Here is a 19,066-nt window from a genome sequence, read left to right on the forward strand (position 1 = left end):
GCAGGGCACCCACAGAGCCCACCACATCCTGCCAGAACATGAGCCCCTGAGGGAGAGGGACCTCTGTTTTGCTGCCACATATCAGAAGCGCTTACAAGAGCACCTGTTCTGGGGCGCCTGGGTGGCTCCGTCGATTAGCATCCGGCTTCAGCTCAGGTCATGATCTCACAGTGTGTGTGTTCCAGCCCTGCGTCGGGCTCTGTGCTGACGGCTCAGAGCCTGGAGCCTGCTTCAGATTCTGTGTCTCCCTCTCCCTCTGCTCCTCCCCCACTCATGCTCTGTCTCTCTCCTTCCTTCAAAACTAAATAAAAACATTAAAAAAAATTAAATCTAAGAGCACCTGTTCTGTAGCCTATGGCCACCACATGTGTTCTGAATTAAATGGAATTTTCAACAGAAAGAAGTATTTCCTTCGCTTGTGTCTTGCCTTGCTTCTGAAGGTCTTCCACACCCAAGATAATAAATGGTTTTCCTGTAGTTGCTTCCAGTATGTTTTACGGTTGTGTTTCTTACATTAACTTTTTAATTCTCTTGGAGTTTCTGTATTTTCCTTCATGCTAACTGGCTTGTTGAGGTATAATTTACATGCCGTAAAAGGTACAGATATTACATTCACAGAGCGGTAAGTTTTTACATTATGTATACATCCATAGAACCACCACCTGAATTAAGATACAGAACATTTCCATCATTCCAGAAAGCTCTCTTCTGCCCCTTTTCAATCAATAATAACCTCCCCAATAGAGGTAGCCACTATTCTGACTTCTATCACCATAGAACAGGAAAATGAATTAAGTCTCAGATTGAAGAACAAAAAATTGAAATAATTTAAGATTTCAAGATAGACGTAAAATAATTAGGTTGTTCTTTTACATGAAGGCAAACAAACTCTCATTGAAATGAAACTCTTGGGGGATCACCTGGGTGGCTCAGTCGGTTGAGCATTCAACTCTTGGTATCAGCTCAGGTCATGATCTCACGGTTTGTGAGTTCAAGCCCCGTGTCAGGCTCTGCGCTGCCAGTGCAGAGCCTGCTTGTGATCCTTTGTCTCCCTCTCTCTCTACCTCTCAAAAAGAAATAAAACTTTAAAAAAAAATAAAACACTTTAAAATAGAGGTTTTGACCATGAAACAAAGACCAAAGCAACAGTGATGGATAGATGTATAATGGATCTGACGCAGCAGAGGGAACACCTCAAATCCACTGTTCTGCCTTTCCCATTGAGGTCTGCCTAGAATCGGTTTGTATATGATGGCGAAGTGGGGTCAGGGTTGATTATTGCCCACGTGGGTCTCCATCCAATGACCTGGAACCCTTGATCGGAAAGGCCCTCACGATCCTGAGGCTCCGTAGCGTCCCTCGGTCATAAGCAAAGTGCCATGTATGTGGTGGGGGAGCCCCGCATCTCAGCTCTGCTCTCTCCCATTGGGCCCCCTGGCCCAGCCTGCACCCAAGCCACACTCCCTCAGTGGCAAAAAAGGAAAGATTATTTTACAAAACAAATGGTATAATCAAAGTAGGAAAATGGTAACTACAAATGCAACTGAAGATCAAGAAAGATAAAGGAGGATTTGAAAGCTGGAAACTTGGGGAGGGGTCTGGTACAGGGGCCAGAGCATAAGGAGCCTAGAGTTAAAGCACCCCTTCGGTTTCTCGGCCCCTGCCTCCCAGGTCAGCCCTGTGGGCCACCCGTTCTCTGGGTCAGGGGCTCAGGCCGGAGAGGGTGTTGGGAAGAAGCATTCATGACGTCGGCCTCACACTTCTCAGGGGCAAGGAATTTCATGTGGCTTATCACCTCTCTGCCTTTGGCCTGCTTCCCTGCAGCTGAGCCCCCACTGCTCTGGTGGTCCCCACCTTACTTCGTGGCTTAAAGATGCCTCAGAGCCAGTGCCCAGGCTGGCGGGGAGCCTCAGCCCCGGGGAAAGAGAGGGTGGGGGTGCAAGAGACCTCTGCTGGGGAACAGCGTGCTAGGGGCTGTTGCTTTATAAGGTCAATGATGATGGAGATCATGTTATGCGTGTTATCAAGGATGGTCACGGATTTTGCCACTAATGTTGGAAGCTGGTTTCTGATGAAAAGAGACGTCAAGATGTGCTTTGGCTGGGCAGGAGTTCTCATTACAACCACCTGTGCTCAAGTGTTTGTCACAAAATAACCCAGATGTAGGCGATTCCCTGTGAGCTAGGTCAAGTTTGTTGTAGTTGAAAATGGCAATGGAGGCTATCTTCACATACGCAGCTTTTGAAATGTGTTCTGCGTTTATGTAGGATGTGATCATTTTCAATAAGTAAGAGAGAACTTGAGTGTGGTTCTTCCTTATAAGACTTTTATTAATGCCGGAAATGAAACAGTAAAAAACATAATGAGTGTTTTAAGATCAACACGACTGTGGGTACAAGGATGGAATTGATAGGGATGGAGAAGGCCTTGGGAGGAGAAAGCCAGGCCTGAGGGGAGCCTTCTGTCTTGACTCAGATCTAAAGGCCACAGTTCAGCCTGTCCTTGCTCTAGGACATCGGCCTGCACAGGATGACTCTGTGCCTCTGAGGCCAAGCTGTGTCCTGGGCCTTGGGGCTCCTCCCCCACTTCTGCACTGCACAACCCCTGATCTGGAGGAATTTCCTAAAGAAATGAGATGGAAGAAAAACCAGGCAAAAAGGAACTGCAGAAAACAACGTGGGCTCAAATGTCCTGCTATCTCCTGGGAAGGTGTGCCCCGCACAGTGGACGCACACGCCATGTGTGCTTGACTCGGAATGGTACCTGCAATCATTTCTACTAAAAACAAAACAAAACAAAACGAAACAAACATGTATGTGGTGGGGGAGCCCCGCATCTCAGCTCTGCTCTCTCCCATTGGGCCCCCTGGTCTGAAACCTCAGACCCTGGTCAGAATCACAGCCCCATTACACACGGTTTATCCCCACAGGAGAACAGGGTTTGGCCAGTAGCATTTTCATTTGTGGTGCTTTCTCAGGAGCACGTGCTGCTATCAGCTCAAAATTACCTGTACTTTGTGTCCCCGGGTCATGGGCTTTGGGGCAAGCATCCATTAGCAGTCTTATTGAAGCCAGACATAATCACACACATCCTGGAAAGGAGGGTGAGGTTGTCTGTTTTGTTAATGCCTCACTAATGGCTTCCAAAAAAGTCACACCAGTCGTGTGTGTTGCTTCGTGCAGTCAACACTTCCCTGGAAATACTATGTAGAAAGAGATTTTGTGTGTGTGTGGCCAATCGGATGACATTTCACTACGGACATAATTTCCACTGTATCTGTGATCTATTCCAAGTCTGGTGTGGTTCTCGACACTTGCGCACACAATTTTGCTGCACCAGCCTCCTTCGTCGGGATCTAAAGACAGGTGCCCCACACACAAGGAAGTTACCATCTATGAGAACCGACAGTCCAGCTCCCTGGATTCTTGCCTGAGGCTCTGTGACTCTTTGCAAGTCACAGAGGGAAGAAGATGGCTCCTTACAGGCTCTGGCCTGTGTGTTGTGACACGGAGCTGGCCGCGGGGGGCGGGGGGGCTCGCATTTCTCCATCTGGGCTCACTGAGGATTCTTATGTCATTGAAAGCATTCCACCATTTCCCCCCACCTTACTCCAGGAAGAAAATGAGGTCACCAGATCCTGTTGCTTTGAACATCAGAATTGCTTCTACGGTCTGAAAAGCCCAGACTGGCATTACTTACCTTTGGGCATTTTGAGCCCTAAAACCCCACAGCAGAGCCTACAACTTCCCTGACCGAGCCTGACTGCCATAGACCGGCCTGCCCCTTAAGCCTTCCTTCCATGAGACGCAATGCCAGTCAGAATGGCGGACCTGTATCTGCTTCATTCCCGCTTGTTCACATCTGTCTTCTGGCTACAGGCGCTCGGAAGAATCGGGAAGGGCCATTAAACACAACCCCACGCCCGACTGAGACCTTCACCTGGCCCCCCTGAACCCCAGTGCCCCATAAAGGAGGGAGTGACACGATGTCCTCACTACACAGTGGTGCCCTTTGCTCTCAGGACTTAGCCATCACTAAAGAAGAAGGGAGAAATTCGCCAGGAAATTTGAGAATGGAATTCATTGTTTAAAGCTTTTTCTGTTGCGTTTGTTTGTTTTCTGGTCACAACTATCACTCAAAAGCTGAGGGCCAGCATAGGACAGCCAAAGACAATTTGTGCCTTCCCTGAGGTGGCAAACAATTCTTCTGCCGCCCCCAGCCGGTTTGCGGGAAACACCGTGCAAGGGACCACATGATCCAAGAATGGCTTTCACAGTGACGGTCAGGAGGTATTGCTCAGGGTAACCACTGATTATGTTAGGGCCTCCCATTGGAACACCACACAAAGAAAAGCCGGCTTGGCACGCATACTTGTCAAGTAGGAACGGCACCTGTTCAAAATCCTATGAGAGGGAGGGGGGATGATGACTCATCTCGTGTCTGCACGTGTTTTTCACGTCCCCAAGGTTGGCCAAACTCCTAGATCTCATCAAAATCCTCAGAGGCAGTGGAAGATGGTGGAATGGGCCTGTGGGGGACCTCACCCTGGGCCTTGGCTCTGCGAGTGATCTCAGGCACACTGCTCCCTCCTCTGGCTGTCATTTGCTTCCAGGTGGGAGCAACGTTCTCTGCCAAGCCTCGCTTCGGAGGTTTTTGAGAAGGCATGAGACAACGCATGTGAAAACGTGCTGAGAGGCTGGCAGCAATGGAACACCCAGCCGTAGGCAGCTGTTCGGCCATGACACCCTTAACGCCACTAGTGTCCTCTGACACGCTCACCACAGAGCCCAGGACTCACTGCCCCTCTCACTTGACCTGTCTTTCGCTAGGGACAGAAATGATTCGTCTGTTGGGGTCTTTGCAGTAAGGAATGCAAACTCTGCCACCACCTCTGGGTTTGATCTCCTCAACCATGTGTGCAGGGCCTGGGACAAGATGGTCTCCAGGAGCCTCTCCGCCAGGATGATTTATGATTCAATGGAAACACAGAAGAAAGGTCGGAATTTGCAGGCATTAGAGTCAAATGATTCTGTTTGGTAGCAATACTGGCTCGAATCTGTACTCCAAATGCTCCATTGGAGAGATTCTTAAAAGCTCTGGGAAAAATATTGTCCCAAGTCTTGCTTTTCTTGTTCCTACCATACCTGAATGGAGTTTTCTACATGACAGTCCATGGCCGCCTCTTATGGGTATGGAGCCGACTCTAAGCATCTGGAAGGCTCTGGGCTCATGTGGTAGGAGAGGGACACGGCCAAGACGGGTGGGGTGGGGGTGGGGCCAGGAGACCACTTCTTCCTTCTCCCCATTCGGTGTAGATGAAGAGATCCTCTCTCCCAAAGGTTCTGGCCAAGTCCGCGGAAGTGACATACTGTCTCTGATTCCTGGCCTGCATGGACCATCACTGCAACCCTGGCAAAAGACGCCCAGAGCAAGCCGCGGGCTTCCTTGCCCCACACATGGCCCAAGCACATATCTCACGCTTTCGATTGCCTCTCATCCGTCCACTCCTGCTTCGTGCTCTGGAGGGCTTGTGTCTTCTGTTCATCCACTTGGACATAGTCCACTCTTTGCTCTTCTGAAAGGAAGAGTTTCTGAAGGGGAAGAACCAAACAGATTTTTATTACATCAAATTCAAAAAATTCAGGAAAATGCCAGCCCTTTGGTGGTAGATTGCGGGGTTAAATATCCGCTGCTCCTTCCTCCCGAGTCATTCCCTGCAGAATCTTTACACTTTGGGTACATGCTCGAATATCGCTCTTCCTGCACTCCCTCCTACTTCACCCCAGCTATCGGACTCACTTTGACCAGCGTTCTACGAGTGGAAGTGACGCGTGCCAATCCCGAAGGGACAAGAGGCAGCCTGTGATTCTGCCAGGAGGCCAGTGAGCGTCAGTCAGAGGCTCTTTCTCCCGGCGGGGCCCCGGATGGAGGATGTCCCACGAGCACCAGCAGGAAAGGCCACTAAGACCTGGGGCTTGACTGTCTTGATCGCATGGCCTACCAAAACCGACCGAGGCACCCCCTTCTGACCAGTTTTTCTGGAATAGGAGTTCAGGTTTGGGGGATGAAATTCAAGGTAAAGGAGAAGCGGGAGTTCGTTTGCCAAAAGGGAAAGGAAGTCTTCCGAACTTTTTTTCCCTGCACACACACACAAAGTGGAATCACACTGGCTACCCGGTTCGGCAAGTTGCTTGTCTCCTCAAACAACATACGTTGTTAGGCACGGTTTAGATCACGACCGTCCTTTGCTCAAAAATATTTAGCTGTTTAGTACTTCCGATCCCCATTTTACAGACGAGAATACTATCCAGAGGAGTGCAAACTGCCTATGCTGAGGGGCTCCGATTCCAACTGTCAGCTCTTGTCACCCCTCCCCAGAGTGTAACCAAACCGTGCTATTAACTCCCGCCCTAAGCAGACCCCTCCTATGCCCACACACAGCTGTACATTTAAGACCTTCCAAAGAGAACGTGCATGGCTGAATCATCAGAAAAATCTAAACAGAAAAGGAATCCCCTGGGAATCCTCAGACACCAAGTCCTTCCTACCTGCTGTATAGGGGCTGGTGACGCAGAATTGAAGTCTAGCGCTAAATAGTCCAGGCTGAATTTCTTTGTCCAGGTCAGAGCACCACTGCTTAGGGACTTGGCCGTCCTGCGATTCTGGAAAGCAACATCATGCGACTCAGGTTAAGGGTATCCAGCCTGGCTGCCCAAGGAAGGCGGGGCGAGTCCTGTCCCCACTTGAGCACTTGCCATCAGGCCACAAGGTGGTCTGAGGACACCTGCATGGAGCCGCCTGCATGTCTGAGTGAGAGCTACCATTTGAAATACAACACGGCCAATTCAGCCTTCACGTGAAGCTACACCTTTACTCACCATGGAGGGGTTGCCCAAAATCTCCCCCAAGAAGAGTCTGTTTTAAGGACCTGACAAGCGCACAATACCTTAGAGACTAAATCCAGAAAAGATCAAGCACACTTCTTCAAGTCTAGTAAAGGCATCTCAGATGCATCTGAAGACACTTTATAATAAACAGATGCAAACGGTGTGACGTGTGCGACACACACCCATGGACTCCCAGGCATCAGAAGCACCCGCTCCCCTTCTCGGACCAACTTCGCTCCCCACGAGCCATCAGGCACGAGACTGAATTTTTACCATCTCTTCCTCTTTAAATATGGTTTCATGAGTGCGTCAGTATCCTTCAATCTCACACTGTGCTTTTGCCTGTTTTGAACCTTTGTCAGTAGAAACATATCGCAGGTATGTTTGCTGACTCCAGGGTCTGCTCCAGACTACATACTTCACATCCAGGCATGCTCACCCGCCAGCCTTCCTTCCTTCCTTCTCATTGGATAGATCATTCCATCATTGCATGACTCATTTAACCACCCCGCCTCCAACATACATTGGAGTTGCTTCCAGTTTGGGGGCTCTTACAAGCAATGCTGCCACGAGCACATGCGTAACTGTGGAAGAATTTCTAGAATGTGTCCCTGGGAATAGAATTGCTGGCTTGTAGGATGTGGTCATCTTCAACTTCACTATTGCCAAACTATTTTCCAAACAGGCTACTTTGTTATACCAACTCACATACCTACTACTACTCCATCCTGGCCAATACTTGGTAATATCAGAGTCCTTTTAAAAAAAGATTTGATTTCCAAGTAACCTTTACACCCAATGTGGGGCCTGAATTCACATCCCTGAGATCATGAGTTGCATGCCCCTTACTGAGTCAGCCGGGTGCCCCAATATCAGACTTTTTGTATTCCTGACCTGACCTGATCTGGGGAAAATGGTATCTTACCATGGTTTGATTTCCAATGCCCTTGATAATTAATGAATTGGCCACCTTTTCTTAAGACTTTGTGAGATTATTTTGAGAGATAGAGAGATTGGGGGAGAGGCAGAAAGAGAGAAGGAGAGAAAGGATCTCAAGCAGGCTCCATCCAAGCTGTCAGCATAGAGTCCAACACGGGGCTCCAACCCATTAACCGTGAGATCATGACCTGAGCTGAAATCAAGAGTCAGATGCTAAACCGACTGAGCCCTCCAGGTGCCCTGGACACTTTTTCATGTGTTTAAGTGTCATCTATTTTCTTCTCTTCCGTGAATTGTCTGTTCAGGTTTGTTTTGGTTTTGCTAATGTTTTCATTGATGTGCCTGCATTTTTCTAATTTTTCTCAGTGCTTCCTCCTAGATCCTGGAGAGTAATCATTTGTAGGTCATGTGCGTTACAAATAGCCTATCAGTCTATAGTTGTTCTTTCTTTCTTCTTATGGAATTTTTTTAAGGACGGGTAGTTCCTACTTTTTTTTTTTTTAACATTTTTTAATTTATTTTTGAGAGACAGAGACAGAGCGCGAACTGGGGAGGGGCAGAGAGAGAGGGAGACACAGAATCCAAAGCAGGCTCCAGGCTCCGAGCTGTCAGCACAGAGCCCAAGGAGGGGCTCAAACCCTCAGACTGCGAGATCATGACCCGAGCCGAAGTCGGACACCTAACCAACTGAGCCACCCAGGTGCCCCAAGTAGTTTCCACTTTTAATGTAACACATCACTCTTTTCCCAAGTGGCTTCTTTTGTATTTTAAGGAACCCTTCCCGTGCTGAGGTCACAATGTGTTTCCCCATATTTTCTCCTAGAACTATAAAGTTTTGCCCTTCACACTTAAGTAAGAATCTAGCCCGAGGTGATTCTAACATGTGGTGGTGAAACAGGGGTACAACCCACTCCTTTTCTGTAGCTTTTACCCAGTTGGAGAGCTGTCCTTTCTCCCACCACAACTTCTGTTCACAGATCAAGTTCCTGCATGTGAATTGAGGGCGGGTTCTACCAAACACCTGTTCTGCATCTAATGAGTTAATCACAGCAGTTTCTCCTTTCATATGTTAATGTTCCCGATTGACTTAATAGATTCTTTTGATTTATAGTTGTAATAGCTCATCTCTCAGAAAATATTAAGGAGGGCACTTGTGATGAACACTGGGTGGTGTATGGAAGTGTTGAATTCCTATATTGCACACCCAAGACTAATAGAACACTCTGTTAACTGAGTGGAATTAAAATTTAAAATTTTAAAAAAGAAGGCAATAATAGATTTTTAAAAAACATTTCCCCTTCTGGCATAGTTTGCTTCCTCCAATCCATTTTAGTCTCTGGCCTTCATGCTAGAAGCCTCCCTGAAATGTCTGATGGAATCACTGACGGTCTGCTCATATTTAGGAGTGAAAGACCCAGAAGTTGACTGGAAGCTTTAAGTACATGGGTGGCGCTTGTCAACTGGGTTTCACTGCAGTGGGATCCTACTGGATGGTTTTCTTGGCGAACCCCTTATGTCAGGACCTAGGTCTTGCCTCAGGCTGCTCAAACAGCCCAGAGAACTGTCTCCCAACCTCTAGGACTTAACTATGAAGGTCTGGTTGTCAATACTGTGGAACAGAGGGGCTGGGGAACAGGTTTAGGAATGATGGTCATATCCATTATGCATATTTAGCTAATCACCTTGTTTTTAGTACAGTGGTCTTGGTCAAATGCGTCTAATGTCCCCGCAGTGCAGAGAAACCTTGTTTTACTCTCTCCAGAGACTACACGTCACCCTTCCTATAGAGATAGGAACTCCTAGTGGTCCACCTCCATGCAGTGAGGGAGGGGCATCTTGAGATTTACCTGCTGCTTAGGTGGACTTTGGACCACTACCCTTTCTTTTCCTTTCCTTTCAGCCTGACTTCCGGAAGTAGGTGCCACGGGCAACTCCTGAACCCTTTGGTATTCTGTGCCTTCCTTCTCCCAAATTAAAAAAAAAAAAGAAGAAGTGTAGTTCCATTTCAAATGTTGGATTCAATCATTTTGACCACGCATCCTGCAAAGAAGAGTATTTCATTTTTCGTAGAATTTGAGGAGTTGTTTCTAAAATTTTCATGGGAATAGAAAGGGCCAAAAATAGCCAAAGAAAACTTGAGGAAGGTAAACAAAGCAGGAGGACTTCTTTTCCTAGATATGGAGACTTATGAAGCTATAGTAACTAGCATAGTGTGGTATTGTCCAAAGATAGACATGTAGACCAACGGAACAGAAGTGAGAGTCCATGAAAAGACCCACACACATATGGATACTTGATCTATGGCGAAGACGGCGCTGCAGAATAGTGGTAAATTATAGTAATTTTAAATATAATGGTGCCAGATCAATTAGAGAAACATACCAGGGGAAAATGAAACTTGACTCCTACCTCAAATCATACACGGAAGTTAATTCCAAGTTCATTGCAGACCGAACTGTGAAAGGTAAAACATATAAACCATCTGGCAAATAACTTAAATTCATCCAAGATTATGTAGATCATATTAATGGTCCTACAACTATTAAAGAAATTGAAGCCACCCAGATGGTTTCACTAATGAATTTATCAAAAAACTTAAAGAATAAATAGCACTAATTCTACACAATTTGTTCCAGAAAACAGCATTACCTTGATAACAAAACAAGACAAAGACACTATGAAAAACCTGCGAATCAATATCTATCATAAACATAGATACAAAATCCTCAACAAAACATTAGCAAATCAAATCCAGCAACACATAAAAATAATAATACACCATGAGCAAATAGGATTTATTCTGTGAATACAGACTGATTCAATATTCGAAAATAGATCGGTGTAGTCCACAATATTTACAATCTAAAGAAGAAAACTAAATGATCACATCAATGAATGTAGAAAAGCATTTGAGAATATCAGCATCCATTCATGATAAAAAAAAAAAAAACAACTCTTAGAAAACTTAGAAAGTAGCTTCCTTAACCTAATAAAGACCATCGATAAAATACCCGCAGCTAAAATCAAACTCAATAGTGAGAGACTGAATGATTTCCTCCTGAAATGGAGACAAGGAGATTCATCTCACCACTCGTATTCCACATTGTACTTGACATCGTAGGCTAGTGATAAAGCAAGTAAAACAATGAAAGAGCCTACAGATTGGAAAGGAAGGAATAAAGCACTGTATTTACAGATGAGATGATCATGTAAACAGAAAACCCCAGGGAATCTAAAGAAAGTTAAAACCTCCTATTTTTGATAAGTGAATTTAACAAGGTCACAGGACACAGGCCAACACATCAAAAACAACATTTGTGTATACCACCAGTGAACAATTGGAAGCTGAAATTACAAAAATGCCATTTGCAATAGATCCAAGAAGTGAGATACTTAGGTAGAAATCTGATAAAACATGATAAGATCTACATGTTAAAATTATAAAGTTTTGAGGAAAGAAAATTGAAAAATCTGAATAAATGGACAGATATGCCATATTCATGAATTAGAAGACTGAGTATAATATAGGTGTCAATTCTGCTCAAATTTATTCATAGATTTAACACAATTCTAATCAAAATCACATAAGGATGTTTTGTTAGGTAAAGAAAAGCTTATTCTAATATTTATATGGAAAGGCAAAGGGAGCAGAATAACACAAAACATTTTAAGGCTTTTTTATTATTTTTTTCTTATTTTGAGAGAGAGAGTGTGTGTGCACGAGTGCAAGCAGGGGAGAGGGGCAGAGGGAGAGAGAGAGAATATTAAGTAGGCTCCATGCTCAGTGCAGAGCCCACCTTGGGGCTCAATCCCACAATCCTGGGATCAAGACCTGAGCTGAAATCAACAGTCTCACGCTCAACTGACTGAGTCACCCAGGCGCCCCACAAAAAAGATTTTTTTTTTTTAATTTTTTTTTTTCAACTTTTTTTAAATTTATTTTTGGGACAGAGAGAGACAGAGCATGAACGGGGGAGGGGCAGAGAGAGGGAGACACAGAATCGGAAACAGGCTCCAGGCTCCGAGCCGTCAGCCCAGAGCCTGACGCGGGGCTCGAACTCACGGACCGCGAGATCATGACCTGGCTGAAGTCGGACGCTTAACCGACTGCGCCACCCAGGCGCCCCGCCACAAAAAAGATTTTTAAGCAAGAATGAGATTGGAGAAAATATGCTTCCCATTTTAAGATTTGCTGTAAATCTTCTGTAATCAAGTCTGTGGTATAGACAAAATGATAGGCACGTAAATCAATGGAATAGAATATAAAGACTACAAAAATATGCCTGACCGAAGTTTTAAAAAAGTGCAAAGGCAATTCAATGAAGAAAAGATCATCCTGTCAACAAATGGTAGTGGAACATTTGGATATCTGTATGTAAAAAATCATCGTCAACACCATCTCATACCTCATACCTCAACATGGATCATAGACCATAATATAAAACCTAAAAACATAATACTTTTAGAAGAAAACGTGAAAACCCTAATTACCTGGTAGGTTAGGCAATTATATTGTTCTTAGACATGATAACAATCCTTGAATGAAAAGTCAATAAATTAGGCTTAATCAACAGCCAGTAATGCCTCTCACACTGACCATAGCAACATTTTTCTAGACATGTCTCGAGGCAAGGGAAATAAAAGAAAAAATAAACTATTGGGACTACATCCAAATAAAAAGCTTCCGCGCAGCAAAGGAAACAAAACTAAAAGGCAACCTATGGAATAGGAGAAGGTATTTGCAAATGACATATCCAATAAAGGGTTAGTATCCAAAATATATAAAGAACATATACAACTCAACACCCAAAAAACAAATAACCCAATTTAAAAATGGGCAGAAGACATAACAGACATTTCTCTAAAGAAGACATCCAGATGGCTGACACACGAAAAGATGTTCAACATCACTCATCATCAGGGAAATGCAAATCAAAGCTGCAATGAGATATCACCTCATACCTGTTAGAATGGCTAAAATCAACAACACAAGAAACAACAAGTGTTGGTGAGGATGTGGAGAAAAAGGAACCCTCGTGCACTGTTGGTGGGAATGAAAACTGGTGCAACCACTCTGGAAAACAGTATGGAGGTTCCCGAAAAAGTGAAAAATAGAACTACCATATGATCCTGTAATTCCACTACTGGGCATTTACTCAAAGAATACAGAAACACTAGTTCAAAAAGATATATGCACTCCTATCTTTATTGCAACATTCTTTACAATAGCAAAGATATGGACGCAACCCAAGTGTCCATTGATAGGTGAACGGATAAAGAAAATGTGGTATACACATACAGTGGAATATTACTCAACCATCAAAATGAATGAAATCTTGCCATTTGTAATAACTTGGATGGAGCTAGAGAGTATTATGCTAAGCGAAGTCAGTCAGTCAGAAGACAAATAGCATATTATTTCCCTCATACGTGGAATTTAAGAAACATAACAAATGAACAAAGGAAAAAAAGAAAGAGGCAAACCAAGAAACAAACTCCTAACTATAGAGAAATCTGATGGGAGGAGGAGCCAAGATGGTGGAACAGCATGGAAGTTTTTTGTGTGTCTCGCGTGCGTCCATGAAATACAGCCAGACCAACACTAAACCATCCTGCACACCTAGAAAGCTGATCTGATTATTAACACAACAATCTGCACAACCTGAACCACAGAATTCAGCAGGTATACGGCACAGAGAGGTGAACTTGGGGAGAAGTGGTGGTGGGCAGGGAGGTGCTTTTGCGGGCGGAGAGAGGATGGAGATGGGGGGGGGGAGAATACGGGAAAAGCACCCCTCCCCAAAAGCAGCTGGAGAGAAAGTGGAAACTTGGAAATAACTGCAGGGACTAAACTAAAAAGGGAGAAAGGAGAGGGTTTAATTTCCATTAAGACTGTAAACAAGGGGAGCACAAAGGCTGCAACTCCACAGCTCAATACCTGGCGGTGCTCTGGTGGGAAGGGCGCATCCCCAGGAACAGAGTGGGGTCCAGGAGGTTCTCGGGCCACACGGAGAAGAGCAGTTCCGCTGTTGGAAGGACATTTGGTGGAGACTGTTGAAGCCACCTGGTCCCAGCAGACCCCAGAAAATGGCCACATTCGCTGGTGCTGGGGCAAGGTCGTTAAGGGCGAAGCCTGGTGCCAGATGTGTGTTGTGATTTTCCATAATCCCTGAAACGCTGCTGCTACACTATCTCACGAACTTTCCCTGGGGCGGGCTGACACCTGGCCCCAGTCTCAGGGCACTGGCAGCAGCAGGGTCCAGCGGGCATTCCAGGGTGCAGACGACATTCGGCCACTGCTCATTCGGCCATTGCTCGGTGGGACCCTCCAGCAGAGGGGCCCCTCAAAGCCACAGTCCTTCAGAAGTAAGGGGCCAGGGAAAACAGCCCCATCTGAGACAAAACTCGGGAGAGAGGTACTGCCTGAGGCTTGGTCACGAAGAGTGAAAAAGCGGGGAGTGGACGAAAGCTGAAGACAGGACCGGTGTACGATTGCTGATCCGGGAGAACAGAACTCTGACACTAGAGACCAGGTAGCTGGGTGAAGCCATTTTCACCACTCCCACGCATGCGCGTAAGCACCTACCAGCGCGGCAACACTCCACCCCACTAGGCTAGCAGCGCCATCTAGTGGATAGGGGAGCCATTACACTGAGCCCCACCCAACTGGGCCAACCTGGCTCTTCAAGAACACAAGTCTCACCGCCTACTTAGTTTATGGACTATAAAGTGCTACATAGTCTGACTTCTAGGGCAAAACAAAGTAATTTCAGTCCTATTTCAATCTGTTAGCAGGTCGATCTATTCAGTTTTCTTTCTTCCTTTTTCTTCACTTTTTTTTGAATACAGAAAGAAAAAAATTCATTTTTATTTTCAATTTTTATTAAAAATATTTTTCTTCATTTTTTACTATATTTTTTACTTATATTTAAATTTTTTCAAATTCTATTTTATTTCCATCATTTTATTTTAGTCTATCTCAGTGTATTCATTTTTTCAAATTTTCAATTTCCTTTTTTCTTTTTTTTCATTTCTTTTCTTTTTCTTGAATGCAGAAAGAGAAAAACTTCATTTTTACTTTCAATTTACATTAAAAATATTTTTTCTTTAATTTTTTTACTATATTTTTTGCTTTTCTGTACTTTTTCAAATTCTATTTTACTTCTATCATTTATTTTAGTCTACTACAGTGTATTCAGTTTTTCAAATTTTCAAACGATTTCCTTTTTTTTCTCTTTTTCGTTTCTTTTCTTTTTTTTGAATACAGAAAGAGAAAAAATTCATTTTTACTTTTGATTTTTATTAAAAATATTTTTAATTTTTTTCTACTATATTCTTTACTTTTGTGTAAATTTTCTCAAATTCTATTTTACTCCCATCATCTCATTTTAGTCTACTTCAGTGTATTCATTTTTTCAAATTCTCAAACGATTTCCTTTCCCACCCATTTTTTCTCTAATCTGTCAAACCACTTTCAACCTCCAGACCAAAACACACCTAGGATCTAGCATCATTTATTCGATTTTGTGTGTGTGTGTGTGTGTGTGTGTGTGTGTGTGTTTAATTTTTTAATTTTAATATTTTTAAAATTTTTCTACCTCATTAATTCCTTTTCTCACTTCAAAATGACAAAACGAAGGAATTCACCCCAAAAGAAAGAGCATGAAGAAACGACAGCCAGGGATTTAACCAACACAGATACAAGCAAGATGCCTGAACCGGAATTTAGAATCAGGATAAGAATACTAGCTGGAGTCGAAAATAGATTAGAATCCCTTTTTGCAGAGATAAGAGAAGTAAAAAATAGAATGAAATTAAAAATGCTATAACTGAGCTGCAATCATGGATGGATGCAGTGGCGGCAAGGATGAATGAGGCAGAACAGAGAATCAGCGATATAGAGGACAAACTTATAGAGAATAAGGAGGCAGAAAAGAAGAGGGAGATTAAATCCAAAGAGCAGGATACAAGAATTAGAGAAATCAGTGACTCATTAAAAAGGAACAACATCAGAATCACAGGGGTCCCAGAAGAGGAAGAGAAAGAAATAGGGGTAGAAGGGTTACGTGAGAAAATCATAGCAGAAAACTTTCCTAACCTGGGGAAAGACACAGACATCAAAATCCAGGAAGCACAGAGGACCCCCATTAGATTTAATAAAAACTGACCATTAACAAGGCATATCATAGTCAAATTCACAAAATTCTCAGGCAAGGAGAGAATCATGAAAGCAGCAAAGGAAAAAAAAGTCCCTAACCTACAAGGGAAGACAGATCAGGTTTGCAGCAGACCTATCCACAGAAACTTGGCAGGCCAGAAAGGAGTGGTAGGATATATCCAATGTGCTGAATCAGAAAAATATGCAGCCAAGAATTCTTTATCCAGCAAGGCTGTCATTCAAAATAGAAGGAGACATAATAAGTTTCCCAGACAAACAAAAATTAAAGGAGTTTGTGACCACTGAACCAGCCCTGCAAGAAATTTTAAGGGGGACTCTCTGAGGGGAGAAAAGATTAAATATATATATATATATAAAACCAAAAGCAACAATGATTAGAAAGGACCAGAGAATACCACCAGAAACTCCAACACTACAAGCATCATAATGGCAATAAATTCATATCTTTCAGTACTCACTCTAAGAGTCAATGGACTCAATTCTCCAATCAAAAGACATACGGTAACAGAATGGATAAGAAAACAAGATCCATCTATATGCTGTTTACAAGAGACCCATTTTAGACCTAAAGACATTTTCAGATTGAAAGTAAGGGGATAGAGAACCATCTATCATGCTAATGGTCAACAAAAGAAAGCCAGAGTAGCCATACTTATATCAGACAGTCTAGACTTTAAAATAAAGACTATTATCAAGAGATGCAGAAGGGCATTATATCTTGATCAAGGGGCCTATGGACCAAGAAGACCTAACAATTGTAAACATTTATGTGCCAAATGTGGGAACACCCAAATATATAAATCAATTAATCATAAACATAAAGAAACTCATTGATAGTAATACCGTAATAGTAGGAGACTTCAACACCCACTCATAGCAATGGACAGATCATCTAATCAAAAAATCAACAAGGAAACAATGGCTTTGAATGACACACTGGACCAGATGGACTTAACAGATACATTGAAAACACTTCATCCTAAAGCAGCAGAATATACATTCTTCTCCAGTGCACATGAAACGTTCTCCAGAATAGACCATATACTGGGACACAAATCAGCCCTAAGTAAGTACAAAAAAATTGAGATCATACCGTGCATATTTTCAGACCACAACGCTATGAAACTCGAAACCAACCACAAGAAAAAATTTGGAAAGGTAACAAATACTTGGAGACTGAAGAACATCCTACTAAAGAATTAATGGGCTAACCAAGAAGTTAAAGAGGTAATTAAAAAGTATATGGAAGTCAATGAAAATGATAACACCACAACCCAAAACCTCTGGGACGCAGCAAAGGCAGTCATAAGAGGGAAGTATACAGCAATCCAGGCCTTCCTAAAGAAGGAAGAAAGATCTCAGATACACAACCTAACCTTACGCCTTAAGGAGCTGGAAAAGGAACAGCAAATAAAACCCAAAACCAGAAGAAGACAGGAAATAATAAAGATTGGAGCAGAAATTAATGCTATCAAAACCAAAAAAAACAGTAGAACAGATCAATGAAACCAGAAGCTGGTTCTTTGAAAGAATTAACAAAATTGGCCAGTTTGATCAAAACCACTGGCCAGTTTGATCAAAAAGAAAAAGGAAAGGACACAAATAAATAAAATCAAGAATGAAAGAGATCACAACCAACACAGCAGAAATAAAAACAATAATAAGAGAATATTATGTGCAATTATATGCCAATAAAATGGGCAATCTGGAAGAAATGGACAAATTCCTAGAAACATGTACACTACCAAAACTGAAACAGGAAGAAATAGAAAATTTGAACAGACCAGTAAGGAAATCGAATGAGTAATCAACAATGTGCCAAAAACCAAGAGTCCAGGGCCAGATGGCTTTCCAGGGGAATTCTACCAAACATTTAAGGAAGAGTTAATACCACTTCATACCCAGCAGGATGCCCAAAATTGGAAACAAACAAACATGGAAAATAACAAGTACTGGTGAGGACGTAGAGAAATCAGAACCTTTTGCATTGCTGGTGGAAATAACCAATGGTTCGGTTGCTGTGGAAAACAGTTTGGTGGTTCCTCAAAGAGTTAAAGGTAAATTACCATAGGATGCAACAATTCCCCCTCTAGGTGTATATCCACAAGAATTGAAAGCAAAGACTCAGATACTTGTACCCTAATGTTCACAGCAGCAGTAATAGCCCAAAGGTAGAAACAACCCAAATGTCCATGAGCAGATGAATGGATAAACACACTGTGGTCTCTCTATACAATGGAGTATTCGCCCTAAAAAAGGAATGAGGGGCACCTGGGTGGTTCAGTCGGTTAAGTGTCTGACTCTTGATTTCTTGATTTCAACTTAAGTCACAATCTCATGGTTCGTGAGTTCGAGCCCCATGTCGGGCTCTGCACTGACAGCACAGAGCCTGCTTGGGATTCTCTATCCATCTCTCTCTCTGCCCCTCCTCTGCTTGCTCGTTCTCCCTCAAACTAAATAAACAAACTTAAAACAATTTTTAGGGGCGCCTGGGTGGCTCAGTTGGTTAAGCGCCCGACTTCGGCTCAGGTCATGATCTCACGGTGCATGGGTTCGAGCCCCACGTCAGGCTCTGTGCTGACAGCTCAGAGCCTGGATCCTGCTTTGAATTCTGTGTCTCCCTCTCTCTTTGCCCTTCCCTACTCATGCTCAGTCTCTGTGTCTCTCAAAAATAAACATTGAAAAAAAAATGTTTTTTAAAACAATTTTTAAAAAAGGAATGAAATGCTGATACATGCTACAATAGGGATGAAACCTGAAGACACAGATAAATGAAAGAAGGCAGACACAAAAGAACAACCATCGTATGATTGCACTTCTATGAGGCACCTAGAAGAGGCAAATCCACAAAGACAGAAAGTAGAACAGAGGTTACCAGGGGCTTTGTAGACACGGATTAGGGAGTTAGTGTTTAATGGGTACAGAGATTCTGTGTGGGATGATGCAAAAGTTCTGGAAACAGATCGTGGTGATGGTTGCACAACATTGTGAACATAGCTTAACGCTGCTGAATTCTACATCTAAAAGTGGTTAAAATGGTAAATTTTATGTGAATGTATAT

General features: G+C 43.4%; 1 protein-coding gene across 2 annotated transcripts in view; it reads right to left on the minus strand.

The window, feature by feature from the left end:
• Positions 1–3,325: 3,325 nt before the first annotated feature.
• GAB3 (GRB2 associated binding protein 3) overlaps positions 3,326–19,066 on the minus strand; it is a 78,406-nt gene continuing 62,665 nt past the window's right edge. For both annotated transcript variants that reach the window (XM_049644521.1, XM_049644520.1), the window contains 2 exons: positions 6,549–6,662; positions 3,326–5,591 (listed from right to left, as the gene is read on the minus strand). In XM_049644521.1, coding sequence (XP_049500478.1) covers positions 5,475–5,591; positions 6,549–6,662 — 231 coding nt within the window. In that variant the 3' untranslated portion in view covers positions 3,326–5,474. The remainder of the gene's footprint in view (positions 5,592–6,548; positions 6,663–19,066) is intronic.

This window comes from Panthera uncia, chromosome X, assembly GCF_023721935.1.
Source record: "Panthera uncia isolate 11264 chromosome X, Puncia_PCG_1.0, whole genome shotgun sequence".
Taxonomy (NCBI): domain Eukaryota; kingdom Metazoa; phylum Chordata; class Mammalia; order Carnivora; family Felidae; genus Panthera; species Panthera uncia.